The 17,753-nt window shown below is 42.8% G+C and overlaps 1 protein-coding gene across 4 annotated transcripts in view; it reads left to right on the plus strand.

Moving 5' to 3' along the window:
- EDAR (ectodysplasin A receptor) overlaps positions 1 to 17,753 on the plus strand; it is a 76,236-nt gene that overhangs the window by 19,143 nt on the left and 39,340 nt on the right. The window contains exon 1 of one of the 4 annotated variants that reach the window (XM_031051154.2): positions 9,608 to 9,688. The exons of the other annotated variants lie outside the window; for them this stretch is intronic. Coding sequence (XP_030907014.1) covers positions 9,656 to 9,688 — 33 coding nt within the window. The 5' untranslated portion in view covers positions 9,608 to 9,655. Of the gene's footprint in view, positions 1 to 9,607; positions 9,689 to 17,753 lie in introns of those variants that run through there. 4 annotated transcript variants of the gene reach the window in all.

Consider the following 17,753-nt stretch of genomic DNA (forward strand, 5'->3'; position numbering starts at 1 on the left):
GGAGCAAGAAAAAGACATTGTGTTTGTTTTTTTCCCTTCAAAGTGTCTTTGTTAAGCCACTTTTTTGCACACAAGTCTTCAGTGTTTTGGAGGTGAGCATTATTTTTGGTGAGGTGGCTAATCGATACTAAAAACACAACAAGTTTTTAGTTACACTGAGAGATGAACGTATGGTTCCAAAATGTCACCAGATTTGTGAAGACTAAGCCCATGAAGTTAAGTGCAGCACTACCTGCATCGCACTGTTAAGGATCAAAACCAAACAAGGGTGTTCATTGCTTGCAGACTACTTCAACCTGTTCATTGCAAATGCATATGTGTTAGTGTTAAAACTTCAAAGCAGCACAACACATTCATGATTTTACATGTAAAAAATTCTGGATGTTTTGCCATTAGGAACTCTGTAGCACAGATCATCTTTTAACCGTGCTGCTTAAAACATAATTGGTTTGTAATACGTGGTAGCTTATTTATCTTTGGATAATTAAATGAAGAGCCACTGTGGAATGCATCACTTGAAGACATATGACAAGAAGCATGCATAGTTTTGCCTTGGCACTAGTTGCCTCCTGCTCCATCAACCTTTCAGCTACTCTAGCAAAAGGAAAAAACTGGTTTTCACTGGCCTGAAATCAAACCAGCGATGGCTCCAAGTGTGTCCCTCAGATTCACAGAACAATGGCAAGCTTTGCCTTTATGTACAGACAATGGGTGCATGACTTCATTATGCTGGGGATCACTCAGTTTCACATGCATTTTGCAAATGGTTTGCGAAGAGAAGCTGCAGTCACATCATTCCTACTGGTATCAGAACTCTTCTGGCATTGCTGAGACAAAGTCAGCTCTGTCTTCTGTGTGATCTTGGATAGGTCTGATCTCAAACACTGTTTGAGGAACAAGCTACCCTGGTAGGATCCCAAAACCAACAGAGGCACTGTTTCATATTCAAAGTGAAAGAGGACTTAATCTTTGTCTTTTACAAACAAGGTATGGCCCAGGGATGTTCACCACACCATCACTGTACCCTATTAAAGTTTGTACTACCTGATGGTGAGTCCTTCTGTCTCCAGCAATAATAAACTGTGCTTCTAGAAACATACAGGCAAATATGAGCAGAGGGTACAGGGTATCACTGAGCACCCTGCTGTTGTGCCCCAGCACCCTGTGCCCCAGCTACTCCTCTCCGGAGAGGGAAGTCCAGTGCCTTTGTGACTGGGGGTCCTTGCATTTAACTCGTGCTTGATGTCTGAAGATACATAGGTTGGGTTTGAACAAACGTTTGCAAAACTGAATCAAGGGAAGTTGCACATTCTGATTACATCATATTTATTTCTGTTCACTTTGTGACTCTTAGCTTTCCTAAGTGTATGCAAGCAAAAGAAAAATCAAACAATTTCTTGTATTTACCTGAAAAGTCATCTGCCACATGCAATAGACATCTGGTCTCTAACGCTTTCCCTCTAGCACCTATCAAGGTCAAAATCCAACAAGTTCATGGGATACCAGGGCAATGTTACGTGAGGGTTTCCCTCAGAGCAGGACCAGGGTTTGATCAAGAGTGTTTGGCTTTGTGCAGACGGCCGTGGGGGTGTCAGAAGTAGCAGCAATGTGCTAAGTCCTAACAAAACCAGATGCAAACAAATGTCAACAGCTTCACCTTTTTTTCTTAACAGCAAGACTTTCATACATAAAAAATATGCACTTCCAGTACCAAATTCTGTATGTTCTTTGAATCATTTCCAGGTTTTTATGTTTTAACTGAGGTGAACCCCTCCCGCAGTCCCCCCAGTTACTCATCTTCCCTTCTTTCATCTTCTTATCTTTCAGACTGTAAGATCTTTGAGGAAGAGACAGTCTTTATTTGTGTACTGTACAACACCCAGCATGTGTAACACTAAACTCAAATGTTTGCCTACACTGTAAAATAGTTGCCAAACAGTTTTAGGTGCAGCACTGGTCAGTACACAATTGAGGTTGCCTGTGCAATGACAGTTTTGCTCCTTAGCTTCTTTCTTTCCTGTGCAACATGCACCTTAATCATGGTCATCATAGAACCATAGAATCATAGAATAGTTAGGGTTGGAAAGGACCTTAAAATCATCTAGTCCCAACCCTCCTGCCATGGGCAGGGGCACAACCCACTAAACCATATCACCCAAGGCTTCATCCAACCTGGCCTTGAACACTGCCAGGGATGGAGCATTCACAACCTCCCTGGGCAACCCATTCCAGTACCTCACCACCCTAACTATACAGAATTTCTCCCTTATATCCAATCTAAACCTCTGCTGTTTAAGTTTGAACCCATTACCTCTTGTCCTATCACTACAGTCCCTAATGAAGAGTCCCTCACCAGCAACCCTGTAGGCCCTCTTCAGATACTAGAAGGCTGCTCTGAGGTCTCCATGCAGCCTTCTCTTCTCCAGGCTGAACAGCCCCAACTTTCTCAGCCTGTCTTCATATGGGAGGTGCCCAGTCCCCTGATCATCCTCGTGGCCCTCCTCTGGACTTGTTCTAACAGTTCCATGTCCTTTTTATGTTGAGGGCACCAGAACTGCACACAATACTCCAAGTGAGGTCTCACGAGAGCAGAGGGAAGAGGCAGGATCACCTCCTTTGACCTGCTGGTCACACTTCTTTTGATGCAGCCCAGAATACGGTTGGCTTTCTGAGCTGTAAGCGCACACTGCCATCATGAAAAGGTTTTGATAACGACATATTCAGGAAGAGCTGTAAAGGTGTTATGGTCACTATGCTCACACTTAACAGGCTCTGTTTGCTCAGGGAAATGAGGCATTTCCACATTTGTCTCTGCCTCTCCACCCTGTCCTCTTTTACCCTTTGGGTCTATTGTATGAGGCCTCAGATTTTTTATCCTGTGGTCAAAATGCAGGTCTGCTTTAAAGTTAGAGGAACAGTGTCTTTGTTGACTTTTATTTATTATACCATATAACCCCTACATATATATTCAGTTTATAGGTAAAATCATAGCTAGTTTGTATGGCAGTTTTTCACATGATGAGATACTTTTCTCTGGTGACCTGCAAGAGCATGACATCAGAAAAATAGTACTTTCACCCTCAGTTCATGTAGGAATAAGTAATTGTGTGGGCACCAGCTACTGGAAGTTTATACCTGCTTTATTTCCCTGACTACTTTCACAACCTGAAATCAGAAAATTGCTCTGCATCTTGCTTTCATGTGGTCTTAAGGATGAGATCTTTCAGTGTTGCTTCTTTTTTCTACCTGTGATTTTAAATGAGTAAAAGATCCTTCTGAAGAGCTGTATTAATTTGCCTGCCTATGTCTAGCTACTACCATTTAAGATGTGCTATGTAAGTTGTTCACGTGAGGCTGGCCAGTTTGACACAGGACTCAAAGGGGACCTGCAGTCCTTTGGAGAGGCAACCTGGGGCCAGGAAGGGTGTTATAGGACATCTCAGGTGGCACCAGGCACCTGTGTGTGGGCAGCTGTGTTGAGCCCTTATGGAGTACAGCAACTAGAAGAATTGCTTAACTAACAACTCCAGAAAGCTCCTGATCATTTCTCTGGTCATCAGATGACTTCTTTTTCCCCAAGTGCATTTCTTCTTTCTTGCTTCCATGGTGGTTCCCAGATACTTTTAATATCGCAAATATGAACCCATCATTGACTCTTTACACACTTTTGAGAAAATCAGACTGATAACAGAACACCAAAGAATTGGCTGAGGGCAGGATCAAAGCAGGGGGTTTTGAGCTCCAGCTCCAAACACTGAACATAGGAACAGTGAGCTCATTCTATTTTTTTTTAAATATAAATTTCCTGTGCCTTGTGCAGCTTACCCCTGTGTTTCCAGAGAAGCCTGGAACAAGATCAGGCCTGTGACATTACTGAACAAGTAATATGAGATTTACTTCAATATGTACTGCAACTGCTAGATGAAGAAAGTGTGCCTAACTGGTAATGCAAAGTGCTTTTTTTCCAAGCTTGACTTATTGCAGTGTCTAGAGATTTAATCTAAACTTTGTCCAAACCTCCAACCCAGTGTTATCATGGAGAGGAAGATCATCGGGAATTTCAGAGAAACTTGACCTCTTCTTTTAGCAAAGCCTTGCTTCCCTCTGTACCAATTTCTTCACTAAAAATATATGACAAAGTGAAATTAAAGTATATCTGCATCTGAGGCAGCTGGTGGATTTGTCTTTAGAGCGTCTCCTAGTAGGCTGGTGAGGATCAACATACAATATTGTCAGGAATAACCACATTTAAAAGTCTAGCAGAAAATTACACCCCCTACATGCCTTCATTCCCTTGACCTCAGATTTCCAGTACTTTATGGTAACCCTCTTTGTTTGTATTACGTTAAATCTGGGAAAAGCAAATTTGAGTGTGGGGTGGCATTGATCTGTAGTAATGAAGTGTTTGTAAAAAACATTATTTTCTTTACCTTGCACTCAAAGCTACAGACATAAGACGTGTCTTGAAACAATATTCCTGATGTTGCTGAGCGTTGGAGACCCTATGCTCTTGATAATTAACATCAGAAGGATTTCATGTCTTTTCTAAATATAAGTTTAGTAGTAGTAGTTCAGAGGAAGTTATAAAAGAGATGTAATCAGGCACATCTGCCTGTACACTGGTCTCAGCACCTTAACTGTGTCTTATCATCTGCATGTTCACTACCACAGAGTTCTTCAAGCCCCTTTTACAGAGTAGTTTACACCATCATTAATAAAGGTTACACACAGAAAGGGGCAGTCTTTTCAGCAGTATTTTGCTCACAAACACGCACATAAACTCTGCCAACACTGTTTCTAAGCAACTGAAAACATCATTGACAAATTTAATTCTAATTTGGAAGAGAGTTTTAGACAATAAAACTGGGAAAAGGCTTTGGAAAATACAAACTGATTCAAATGTAAGATTTGTTCAGTGAAACGGTTTATATTTTTATTGTACTTTATCTGAGAAAAGAAGCTAAAATTTTTCCCAAAAATATGAAGAAATGTCTTTAGTTAGGTCTTCTTCATATGAGCCATTTCACCCAACCTGAACACAGTCTTCAGTTTGACCAATAAAGCTCCCTGGAAGTATCCCCTCTGGTTGTGCTGGGAAAACATCACCTGTCTTGGAGGCACAGGCTGCTAGACCTGGAGCAGCACCATTGAGCTATCCCCATCCCCAAAGCAGTCATGTTTGATCCAAAGGCTGAGGAAATTTTCCCATCCCAGAGGAAAGGTATGCTTGGCTTAACGGATTCCCATCCTTCCTAAATGGGAAGCTACTTTCTTTTCCCACTGTAGAGCAAAAAGATAGGTGGCAAGCAGTCCGAATCATGCCACCAGAGCTTTCAGAGAGTGTAACAATCCCATGTTTGCAGTGTGAGACACAATACAAAACATCTGAGAGCAATGAGGTGTCCCACAAGGTGTCCCTGCTGCAGAGCCCTTTCTCCAACCCCCTGAAATGCCTATGTTGAGCAGGAGGATGAACTTCAGAGTAGTATCCCAACCTGCTTACCGACACGTTTGGGATACAGTGCTTGAGGGGAAATATGGGCTTCCTCAGGATTACCGCTCAATGCCATAATGGATGGCTAATTATAGGCCTTGCAGGGAAAGAAGCAGCCCCACAGAGATCTTAAGCTGCTAGAATTTAAGTACAGCTGTTATTTCTAGGATATTATTCCCACAGGCCAAAGCACAATTTTACAGTGGCGTTTTATATTTCCTCACACAAAAAGAAAAAAGTTAAATGAGCAAAGTGTACAGTTTTAAACTAACCTTCTTATTGAGGAGTCACTCATACACTTAGTCACTTAGTGTTTCACCTCCTGCTTCCTCCTTGTAAGGAGGAGTATGGGAAAGCCTCTGGTTTGAATCTTTGCACAGCACAAGGTAAAGGGCCTGAGCAGGTACAGCTTGGCAAGTTTGACTGGGCAAGTTTGGGTACCTTCTTTAAAATCAGCAGAAAGCATGATAGTGTATACCAAACAAACAAGCAAGCCCTGTGCTACCCAGTACTTCTCCAAAACAGTCAAGGGAAAATAATGGTTTTCCCTCTATAGGAGAACAAGTTCTTGAAACAAGTCAGAGGTCTCTTTTGTTCCTAATGGGAGCCTAGAAATATGGTTAGCTACACCTAGTCACTTAGAGGTGACATATTACAGCACAACTCTTTGCATGCATCCTAATAATGGCCAAGAAAAGGGATTCCACAAGTTGTCTGTAGTTGATGTCTCCCTAAAAGATAAACTGTTTGAAGAAAAGACTGGGAAAAATGAGCTGTTGGATTTCCAAGTAGGCAAGAAGCCATTTTGCCCTCTCTAAAGTATCACTTCCTTGGGCAAAGTGACAGAAAGATGGATGCAGTTTGAAAGCTTGGAGTTTCCATGGAAATGGTCTTATGGTCTTTGCTGGGGAGTGTGCACTTTTCCAACTTGAAAATAAAAATAAGCAGAGTATGGCAGTGTTAGAAGCATTTGCAAGCTATGCCTTGGGAATAGGCAATGGAAGAGAGGAAGAATTAACCCATGAGAACTGAGGACAGTGCCTCTAATTGTTTACTGATGTATCTGCTCTGGGATGTTTTCAAAATCAGGGTGCTGTTTAAAGGGTCCTTTGAGTTTAATCAGGGTGTCATTGAAGTGCAGAGGGCCGAAGTTTGTACGTGTCTGACACATTGTGCTGTACTACTGAGAAACAGCATGCAGTCAGATGTTGAGAGGTAATTAAAAAGAGGGAAGACAATAGATAGGACTGTATTTTCAGTCTTATTCATAAAACAGCTTCAATCCCAAACACATGGAAAAATTTTTAAAAGTACATACAAATTGTACAGAGACCAGGCTTGTTCATACCAGCATGCCACCGGCTTTGTGACACGGGGTAGAAAACATAGCACTGTGCTCAGCAATACTTTCCATTTCCATCTGGAAGGTGTGAGTTTGGAGCATGTGAATGGAAGGGTAACGTTTTAGGTGTTAAGGAAAAATATCCACTGGGGAAATGTAGCTACATAATGGGCTCTGGACTGTGCAACATAGAGGTGACTCAGATATTTAATCCAGAAAGAGGAGTAGGCTTTGACTGCATGGCCACTTTGCAGGGAGCTAGGCAGTCCTTTGGGCTCCTGTGCTCCCCAGACTCTAGATTGACAGCACTCCCTTTCTCAAGCACTAAGGATCCTTCCCTAACCACGGTTTAAATAGGATGCCTGTTTACCAATCTTAAATAGCACTGTCAGCAGCTTGATACTTCAAAGATCTTGCTAAGTTACTGGCTGGTTTCCAGCACCCCGAAGGAGGGGTGCCCACATCACTTGGCACGGCAGCTTGTCTCACCTCCAGTCATGAGTGCCAAACCTGCCCCTCTGGTGAAGCCCAGGATCTCTACTAACACCATGCCTGCTGACCACACACCACACACACAATAGCCTTTGCAAACACAGTTAATTGTCTCTGAGATGTACAGCAGCCTGGGGAGTAGCTCCATCTTTAGCAGAGAAACCCTGTTCCCTGAGATACAGGTACATGGGAACAAAGAAGAATGGATGTGGACACTTTAATTACCAAGCCAGGTAGACTGTTGCAGAACTATCCCAACCCCCAGTCCTCTGAACACATTTAAAGGATGAAAGTGAGTGATCTGGGAGCACAAGAGGGATCTGGTCACAACCAAACACCCCAGTCCTAGAGTAAGCTGAGTATTGTTCTTAAAGCCTGTTGGCCTTCCAAAGATTTCAATTTGTGTGACAGGATGCTAGATGGACTGCCCAAATGGTCTGTGAAATCTATCACAGTGACAAGGAAATATTGTGCTGTCCTCCTTCCCTCTGAAATTCTTTGAATACCTGGTGCCAGCAGTTCAGCTGATAATGCAAAGAGGGATGAAAGCAGCCAGCCTTGTCTAGAAGAACTGACTTTTCAAATGGGCTGTGACAGGCTCCCTTCATCTTTCTGTAACATGTCATTTTGATGCAAGCAACAGACTACAAATAAGCCCTTTGCTGCAGTTTTCATTTTTTCACTAATTATGAACTATTACTTAACTGTTAATGTGCTATTGACTGTCTTGTTACCTGGAATATAAAGAGTGTTGCATTTCAGGCTCTGAGCTAGGATTTTGCTGTTTTCAAGAGAACCTTAAGGTTTCTGATCAGCCTTTAAGTACAGGTTTATGTTAGTGTAAGTCTGTGGTCCTTGTAGTGGTGTTGTTTTGATAGGGAAATTATACAACTACTTCCTTTGAGTTCAATGAACACACACTGTTTTTATCTTCATGATCCCCTTTTATTAGTTCTGTCAACTACCGTATTGAGTGCGCTCTTTGTGTTTCATGGCTCAAATCCAGATGCCGCCAGGAACACTGGGAATTTCACCGCAGACTTCAGTGGGATTTCACCTGCACAGCTGTGCCTGATGCTCCACCTCAGGGAGGAAGTAGTCTTGCTCTCCCCTGAATGCCAGGTTCTCCTTTTGAACCAGGGCTGTTCAGACAGCCTGCATCCTCTCAAGTGTCTCAGCCCCTCCTAGTCTAGAGACAGTGGTCTCTAACCCCCCACGTCTGGAGGCAGGGACCTCAGTAGCTCCTACCCCATCAGTCACACAGGGAGTGTGGGACTGTATACGGAGACACAGCCATGTCCCTCAGTGCCTCCCAACAAATACTGACAGAAACTACAGGTTTTAGATCTCTAAGACAACAGAAGGACAGAGAAAGAAACCTACCTTGAAAACAAGATGAGGCTGACTGAGTCCTTTTTAATCAGGGCAGGCAAGCACCATGTGAGATGTGACCAGATGCTATTGCATCACACCATAGAGTTAGCACAGAGGAAGAAATACATCCATGTTGCAACACTGACACAGGCTGATATATGCCTTAAGCTTTGTCTCTGCTGGCTTAGCCCCAGTGTATTATATTAAAGTAGCCTGAGGGCCGCTTTAACTTGCTTCTGACTAAAAGGGCTCCAGTGGACCACTGAGGTACATGGGCAGGGTGTAGGAATGGTTACAGGTTTTCTAAGTTAATTGAACCATCCATGGCAACTAGTCAGGCTGATCCACAGGAAGATAACTAAAGTCTACTCAGCTGCACATGAGCTCACCCTTCTGAGACAGGTCCAAGGTTTTACAAAAGTAAGCATGTTTACATAAGAGAGCAAATGTTTCCCATATTTACTTCTTCCAAACTGATCTACAGCAGTCAGCCTATCATAGGAATTATTCTTCTGTGTTTCAGGCCCTTCTCTTAAAGCATGCTCCTACTGTTCAACATGACAAATTCTGCTAGGCTACTTACCTGTGCAGCCATGCCCCAGCCTCCGTTAATGCAGCCTGCTTTCAGGACAACCTCCCTTCCCTGCACGGTGGTTTAATGGATAACCTTCACTAGTGTGAGGCCAAGAACAGGAACAGAAGCAGCACTGCACAATGGGTTTGGCATGCTGTATTGAGCTAACTAAGAATGTGCATCTGAGGTTTGCCTATGCCTCCTGTAGCTTAGAAAAATAGTATTAGTCCTTTCTGACACTGTAGAGCAATTTCTAATTATACCTATGGACAAATGCTGTCTTTCCCAATAAGAGGAGATCTCTGTTTTCCAGCTGCAGCAGTCGGTGAGTTTCATATCCGTACATCCAGATAGAGCTGAAGATACAAGCGCTGCCAATATGCAGGACTTAAGCACAGGATGTCAGCGGCAAGTATGTGAAGCATGAGAGAACAATTACATTTGTGGCCCTCAGACTGCTTTCTTAGCTGCACAGTGATGTAACTCTTTGGCCGTTCCAGGTTTTTTTCACGCTGAATGTTAAGTCAGTCAAGTAAGCAGACTGAGAACGCTCTAGCAGCCATGTTTGGAAGAAGCCTTACAGGTTTAATATGCTTTAACTTTGTGGGTTTAGTTCATTCTCCCACTCCAGTTCCTCTCCCAGACTCCCCCCATGTTTACAAGCCTTTTGTGTTATTTTAGCTTCTCACTCTTGCATTCATCATAATCTGTGAAAATCAGAGTTGACATCATGACAAAAGTTGTCACATTGAATACATTGTTTACTTGGCTTGAGCAGTTATTTTTATAGTCTCTCCAGAGAAAGTTTCTTATTCAAATTTGCCAGAGATACTCAACAAGTTTAACTAGAAACTTGGCATTTCCTCTTCCAAAAATTCTTCGAATTATATTTTCCAGCAATGAACTAATTGACACCATCTTGCTTCACAGGAGCATGCATCCTTCTGCGTTAGATTTTCTCAACACATTCGCACCTGGAATTTGGGGATTGGTAGGTCGGCACAGCATCACCCAGCCAGTAAATGGCTCACCCAGGAGGCACACTGACCAATCCCCAAAATGCAATTTTCTGTGAACAAGGAATAAAAATCCTGCCAACTCATGGCAAGAGTGATTCTTCACGCTCTAGTGTTCTGTATATTTTACATACTGAATCCCTCACCAATTTAATTTTCCCCAAGGCTTTCATATTGTTCTAATGGAAACAACAGCTAAGATCTTTTCCAAACCAGTGGAATAAGACATCATGTTTGACAGGAAAGGCCTAAAATTTATGTTTTGCTTGCTTCATGCTTAGACATGAATTGATCAAAACAGCTTCTCCAAGAGGGGATAATCCCTTCTTATTTGTATCCACCAAGCACCACAGTCACCTGTGAGATGCAGGATCATCTGTGTCTGGGTTATTTCCGTATTGATGTCTGCAGACATTTTAACCTGGAGGATGGGAAGACTATTTAAAATTTCATTTGTGACCAATAAGGATCACCCATCGCCCTGAATTTTTTAGCTTAAAAATAATACCTCCCACAAATTTGGGCTAGGTAGATTCAGTAGCCCCATAAAATACTTTATGGTACGTGTCTTTGTCCTGCAGAAACCATGCACCAGTTTGCAAGATCTCTGAGGCAATCACTATTTGATGCCTATAGGGCTGCAAAACAACACTTCTAGGTATAGCCAGCTGGTAAAAATCAGTGTGATTTGCTATCTACAGTGCAGTTAAGGTAGAGGGAAGTGAAGAAAGGTGGTAATCCAGTGGCAGCAACTGTGATTTCAGGGTGGTCAAGAGAGCTTGCCATAAAAAAGGGTGCTGAGTTCCACATCCTAAAAATATGTTTATTTACATTAAGAAAAATTTAAGGTGAGGTCAGCACTGACATATGACCCAGCTCTACAGCAGGCAAAAAAAATGGCTAGAGAAGGTTAGTGGCTGGCTGCCCTATCAGCCACTAGGAATAAAGCAAAACTCTTTATAAAATAAAAGCTAAAAAAAACCCAAAACCTTGTCATTCTACAAAGTCACCTATTCTATTTCCAATTCTGTGAAACATTTTAGGTTTTAAGGAGTAAACAATGTGTTTCTGCTTCTGCCTCTTCAATCAGCTATTCAACTTACCTTTCTAATTCAAAGATGATGGATTTACTGTGTATCTTGCCTTGATTTCTTCCTCCTCCTGGTGCCTGGACACTGAGATGTGTGCAGGCAGCAGCGCCAGCTTCTCCAGTGTCCCTGCGGTGCCCGATAACGCAGGAGCACTCAGTGTTACCATTGTGTCCTATCTGGACTGTTTACCTTGCTAATCCACCCATGCCCTATCTGTGACACATTTCTCCCCACTGCTATGAATGTCTGTCCCTTCATAGATCATACATTAGATATGGAGTCATGACTTTGCTGGACACAAGGGTTTTTTCAAACTTGCCTTGCAGGAGCAACATGTTTTTACCTTTAAATGTAACTAATTAAAATATATCCAGCTGACCTGGGAAAGAGATCTCACAATGTGTACTTCTCAGGATGGAGCTTACCCCATTAACTAACTCTAAGCAGTATCTCAAGGTTCTCCAGAAAGTATTGAAGAAGGTATTACCAGTGTAAGCTAGCTATATACGAGCTGATCCTGTTAAAGAGCAAGCTCTCTCTATATCAGATGAATCCAGCAGACTAGAGCTGGCTTTGATGTACATACTAGCTTTCTGTTCAGAATAAACTCAAAACAATGTGGTCACATCCTGACAGCTAGGATTAAGAATAGCTGACAGATGAGACACACAGTCTTTCCCTCCCCTTAGTTAGCACTGGCTTGCTCATGTGATAGTAGTATAAGCAGAGCTTTGACCTGTTTGTTTAACTCCTTTCAAAGCAGATACTTGACTCCAGCAAGTGCTTTCTCTGGGTGCAAACTCAAGCAAGCAATAATACACCTGCAAGGCACTCCAGTCTAGTTTTAATGCACTGTCTTTTGAGGAGACTAAAAAAAAAAGCTAAAAAGCTAAACCCATATTTTTTCATCATTCATCTCTTTTCTCCTTTGGACTTGATGTTACTGCAACCTGTAGGATAGGGTCCTTCAAAACTTCACCACCCATAGCAACATGGAGATTTCACTCTCTGAATGCCCTGACTTTTTCTTTAGTAAGGGTCACATAGTGTTACAGATAGAAAAATTTCAGGGATTGTATTAAATTGAAGCTTCCCATGTTTCTTCTAAGTTGCTGATCTTCCAAGTACAAAGGTGCTGGCTGTGCGGGAGCAGTCACTGCTTTATACAAAGCAAAGCTGCTGAGAGGTTCACTGTCTCCACATGGAAGCCACCCTTCAGTCTTCCATGCGTTAAAAAACCAGAGGCACCACTAAGCACATTGCATGTATACTCCGAAGAGACTAGGCATAGGCTTCACTGTAGCATCTTCTAGGCTCCACACATTACGTATCACTCTGTTTTGGTTTTATGCTTAGTTCTACAGGCTACTTAAGAAATTAACAACCTTATTTTAACATGGCTGATCAAAAAGCAATTGAGTATCTGCAATGTGTATTTGCTGAGGACTATACTTCTGTGTTATTTTATTAAAATAGATGCTATCTATTAGGACATCCTCCAAGAGTCCAGGGGTGGCCATCAAGTGGTATACAAGATACTCAGGGAAGTTAATGGACGAAGGGGAGCAATTTCTTTGATTAAAGCAGAACTGTTCTTGCCAGCCCTCACAACTGGATTCTGTCCTGACCACGCAAGTATATTTGCTTGTAATAAGTTCAGTCCTCAGAAACAAACGTTAGAATTTGAGGATGAAAGCAGCTTTTTGTAGTGGAAATATTGCAAAGATGTTCTGCCAGAAAGATCTTTTTCAGAAACTGGAGCATCCAACTTAAAATAGCAGCTCATGATGCACGAGTCATTGCTTTCATCCAGTACCACAGAGAAAAGATTTGAGCTGGCATGGCTCAGCAGTCTGCAGGAGATATGATGACAGCTTTCTGAGGGTGCAGATTGCTTTTGTTCTCCAGATGAAAACACTCTTACCATGGCAGTCTCAACATCCCCTTCACCAACCTGGCAAAGCAAGGAGAATGGAGAACAGGAATATGTTGCTATGGCATCACTGGCAAAACAACAAATTTGGTAGAGTTTGCTCCAGCAGAATGGAAAACCCAGGGCAGTCGTTAGGCACAAAAGGAATGTATTTGCTGGGGCTGAAATTGCAACATTGTAAAATTGATACTTGTCTTATAAATGCAAGATATTTTTTCACATCTTGGTAGAAATGCCAACATAGATTACAGGGAAGGACAGAGAAGAGCAGGTCAAAAAGCTTACCAGCTTCAATCATATAATAGCTTAATAGATGACATTTTACAATCTCTAGTAGACTCCTATCTGACTGAGAGACCTTTATTCTCTCCACAAACTCATCCAGGGATGTGTGAAAAAGAGCTTACATAGCCTTTGATTAAATACTCTACCCAGGATGGCCGAGGCCTTCATAAAACTATTCTGTTTAGTTTCGCCTCCAGAAAGATAAGGTCAAACTGGAGAAAATCAAGGTAGAAATACAAACAGCCAGTGCTCTAGAAATTGAGGCTTAATGGTGCAAGACTTGGATGAATCAGGACTGTTTTGCATAGAATATGACCAGGCTGAAGTATGAGGTCAGACTCAAATGCCTAGGAGACCACTGCAGAGCAGAAGGAAATAATCTGTTCTTCAAATCCTGGTGGGTAAACCGAACAACAGCAGCTTCAAGTGGGCGAAAAGAGATGTAGAAAAGACATTAAGAGAAGCTGCCTGAGACCCAGAACAGCAAAGCACTGTAATAAACAGACAAGGGAAAATTGTGTAATCTCTGTCACTGGAGGTTCCTAAGACCCAGTTAGAGGAATGGATAAATGCTTGTTGGGGTGGTGGAGAATGATTTTGTCTTAGTGTGAAACAAAAGGATAGGTTAGATAACTTCTTGAGGTCCCATCCAGTCCTTTTTTGTTTGTTTTTTTTTTTTCTTGTAATGGGATTATTTGGTAACTGAGAAGTATATAACAAGCAGAGATCTCAGAATCGCCCTTTTTCTTCTGATAGGATGCCTTTTACTGTACTGGTGGACTGAATTGGCAAAGGTCTGTATAATTCTGTGTAAAATTTAATGGCTTTACAGTCTGGTTTTGGTGGTAGGTGTGCCTTGGGGCTACACAGACTTTTAAAGAAAGTACAGCCCAGAAGATACAAGAATCTTGTTTTAATTAGGCTAATTTAATGTAGCTCTGAGATTTGCTTCAATATAAGTTTTATTATATTAATGTTACCTCAGCATCAAAATCACTCCAAAATCAAGCAGATGAAGTACAGGAAAAACACCCATGCTGGCCTTGGAAAAGGAATTTTTATGTTAAAATACTTGGCTACAAATGTTGCCCACATAGACACAAACTAGAAAGCTGTCAGATGTGATAGAAATGAAATATAGAGAAAATGAAGTTTTTTCCATGTTTAGTAATAAACTACATGAAGGCCATAAGATGGAGATGCAATATCCAAACCAGTACGCATCTATGATCCAAGTTTTCCAATAAAGGTCCATGTAAGCTGAAGAAGTGTTTATAATATCATCTGAATTGCAGGCAAGTTTAATCCAAGGAGAGCATTCAGCCTCTCATTGCTGCAATTACAGTGAGTTCTTAAGAGCTAAGAAAGTAAAAAAAGCCTTTGCATTTACAGCTGTAAGCTATTCTTCTTATTTCTTATAATCCTGATAACACGAATTATCCATTAATTACCAAAAATTATTTTTAATCTTCTTAGAATTATCTCAGTTAGTTTTAGCCAGCTCTGCTTTCTGCTTTGCACTTCTCTTCTGCCCACAAGCTGAGTGACATACCTCCAACCAGACATGTAGCATTTCTCCTCTGTCAGGGATCTAATGCACTGCTTCCCAACAGCCCATAGAATCATAGAATAGTTAGGGTTGGAAAGGACCTCAAGATCATCTAGTTCCAACCCCCCTGCCATGGGCAGGGACACCTCACACTAAACCTTATCAACCAAGGCTTCATCCCTATCCAGAGCCCAGAGTATCCAGCTTCCTACCTCACCCTCCCATGGCCAGTTTATCTGGCATCTTTAGCTGCATGGGACTTAGTTAAGGCCATTTCTTTGGGAGCCTCTTCAGCCTCCTCCTCCTGCTTCAGAAGTCTCTTCCTTAAAAAGCCCAGATGTTCTCCACCAACCTGTTGCAAAGTAAATCTGCATTCTTGGCCTTAAGGCTCCCGGACAAAACCATCCATGACATGTCCAGCCATGAAAACAAAACAAAGCAATATGAAACGAAACCATAAAGCACAGTGAGAACCTCCTCCTCCACAAGCTCCAAAACCAGGGACTGATGAGTCAGCATGAACTTCCAGCAAGTTCTGTCTCTTCTAGCCTAGAGGGATCCTAAATAGGTCTAATGCTTACAACCAGTCCTGCTCCAAAACCTGAGGTGTTTGAATGCACCCCAGCAGGGACAAGAGTAGCTCCAGTCATCAGACAGGACTATAGTCCTGGTGCGGGTATCAAATATGTACTTTACATTTCTCTACAGCCTGGAACAAGATACACAAAAGCACCCACCTCCTCTCAGAGGGTACAGCCATGTAACTGCAAAACCACGACAAGGGCCCCAGAGAAGGCAGATTAGGGCCCTGGTGACAAAGAATGTACCCCTGCATGGAGAATTGGTTGCAGACAGTGCTCTCTCCAGTCCATCTGCCAGTACAGGGTCCTCTCAGCTAAGCAGTTCCTCCATGTGCACTGCTCAGTGAGGGCTTCACTTGGAAAGGCTCAGCCTGCCCAAGTGCCTTCTCTGCTGTGGTGCAACTCCTGTGTTTCACCTACAGTAGCTTCTCTATGTGTATCTATCCCTCAGCTACCCAGCTCCTGTTTCAGGCCAGAATACATATATGTCTCCCTTTACGGTGGTGTGCAACCAAGGCTTTGTCCTAACAGCTGGTTCTTCACTCTGATTCTTGTCACTATCCCAAGGCTCTTGGCATGGTGCTGCTGAGCTTTGCCAGGGGACATGCAGACAGCTGTCTCTGTGCTGCCATGGGGCAGACATGCTTGATGTCTGTCAAGCAGTCTTAGCCCATGCCTTTGAGTAGGAGCTTGAACCTCATCACAAGGATGGTTTAAGGCTCACGCTCTTCTCCTTCCCAACACTCAGCACAGGATGGATGCAGTTCTGCTTCCCAGAGCCCTCCCTGGCAACTCCTACAGTTCCCTCATGTTGCAATTGCCTCCAACCCTGGAGGCCCCATGCACTGTGATTGCCTCCAGTCCTGGAGGCCCCATGCTGTTTTTGGCAACCATGTAACTCAGACCACACTAGGCAGCTGTCTCTACAAGTTGCTGTGGAAGTACCAGTGTGTGGGAGCCCACCAAAGAAAAGCTACAGCCCATGCTCGGCTCTGCTGCCTTCCAGTTACACCATGTTCCCCATTCCTGTCTTTACTCTCCGTGCCCTTTCTCCAGGCTAGGGCTCCTGATCTGGAATGCCAGTTGTCCACGCCTCCTCTAGCTCCATGCCTAGACTTTTGCCCTGATTTCTGCTTCTACCCAGCTTCATCCCTCCTCCTCAGCTGCCCTCCGGTCTTCATTTCTCTTCTAACCAGAGAACAGGGAGCCCCGTCCCACCCAAACCTGGTATATAGGTGTGGCAACACCTTGTGGGGTTTAATGCTTAGGCAGTGCTCAGAATAATTAAGGGGCCAAATTGATTCCTCACACAGCTTGGCTGCCCCAAGAGAGCAGGGTTGTGCACACATTACCCCTGCAGTCCTGCACATGGCATTCTGACACCGCACAGCTCCTGTTTTCATGTCCTTCCAAGCAGCCTTTGACAAATACAGGTTTGCAACATGCAGACAGGACTTTTGCCATGTCGAAATGCCTTCAAGCAGCAACCACCCATGTTGGCAGGCTATTAAGTTTCTATAGAATTTTGACAAGCCTCCAGATGAACATCAAACCATCCCAAATCTCCTAAGGGGCTGAGTATTAAAAAAAAAAAAAAAAGAAAAAGAAAAAAGCCCAAAAAACCCTGATTTCACATGTCATTATCCCCTGCAGCTTTACAGCTAATTTAGAATCTGTTGATCCTGGTGCCAATAAATAGTTTATCTTTAAACTATCTCTGTACTCAGACTTGGTTTCGTTCTCAGGTTAGTGTTGGTTGTTTAGCCAGCAAGTCAATAATCTAACAGCATATACAGGAGAGATATTTGCTGTACGTATCTGCCTGTGCATATTTGTTCCATTAAGCAGGGCCTCGCAATGTAGCTAAGTATTTTTCTGGGAAAACTTGCTTTCTCAGGAGAAGGTGAGTGCAGTATTAATATATGTGCTAATGCACTGCCCCCCAGTGGAGTCGGGGTCTGGTTTGGGAGATGGAGCTTTGCAAACCTCCACGTGTTCACAGGACATAATTTACATCAAAAC

This window comes from Melopsittacus undulatus, chromosome 2, assembly GCF_012275295.1.
Source record: "Melopsittacus undulatus isolate bMelUnd1 chromosome 2, bMelUnd1.mat.Z, whole genome shotgun sequence".
NCBI classification, from domain to species: Eukaryota; Metazoa; Chordata; class Aves; order Psittaciformes; family Psittaculidae; genus Melopsittacus; species Melopsittacus undulatus.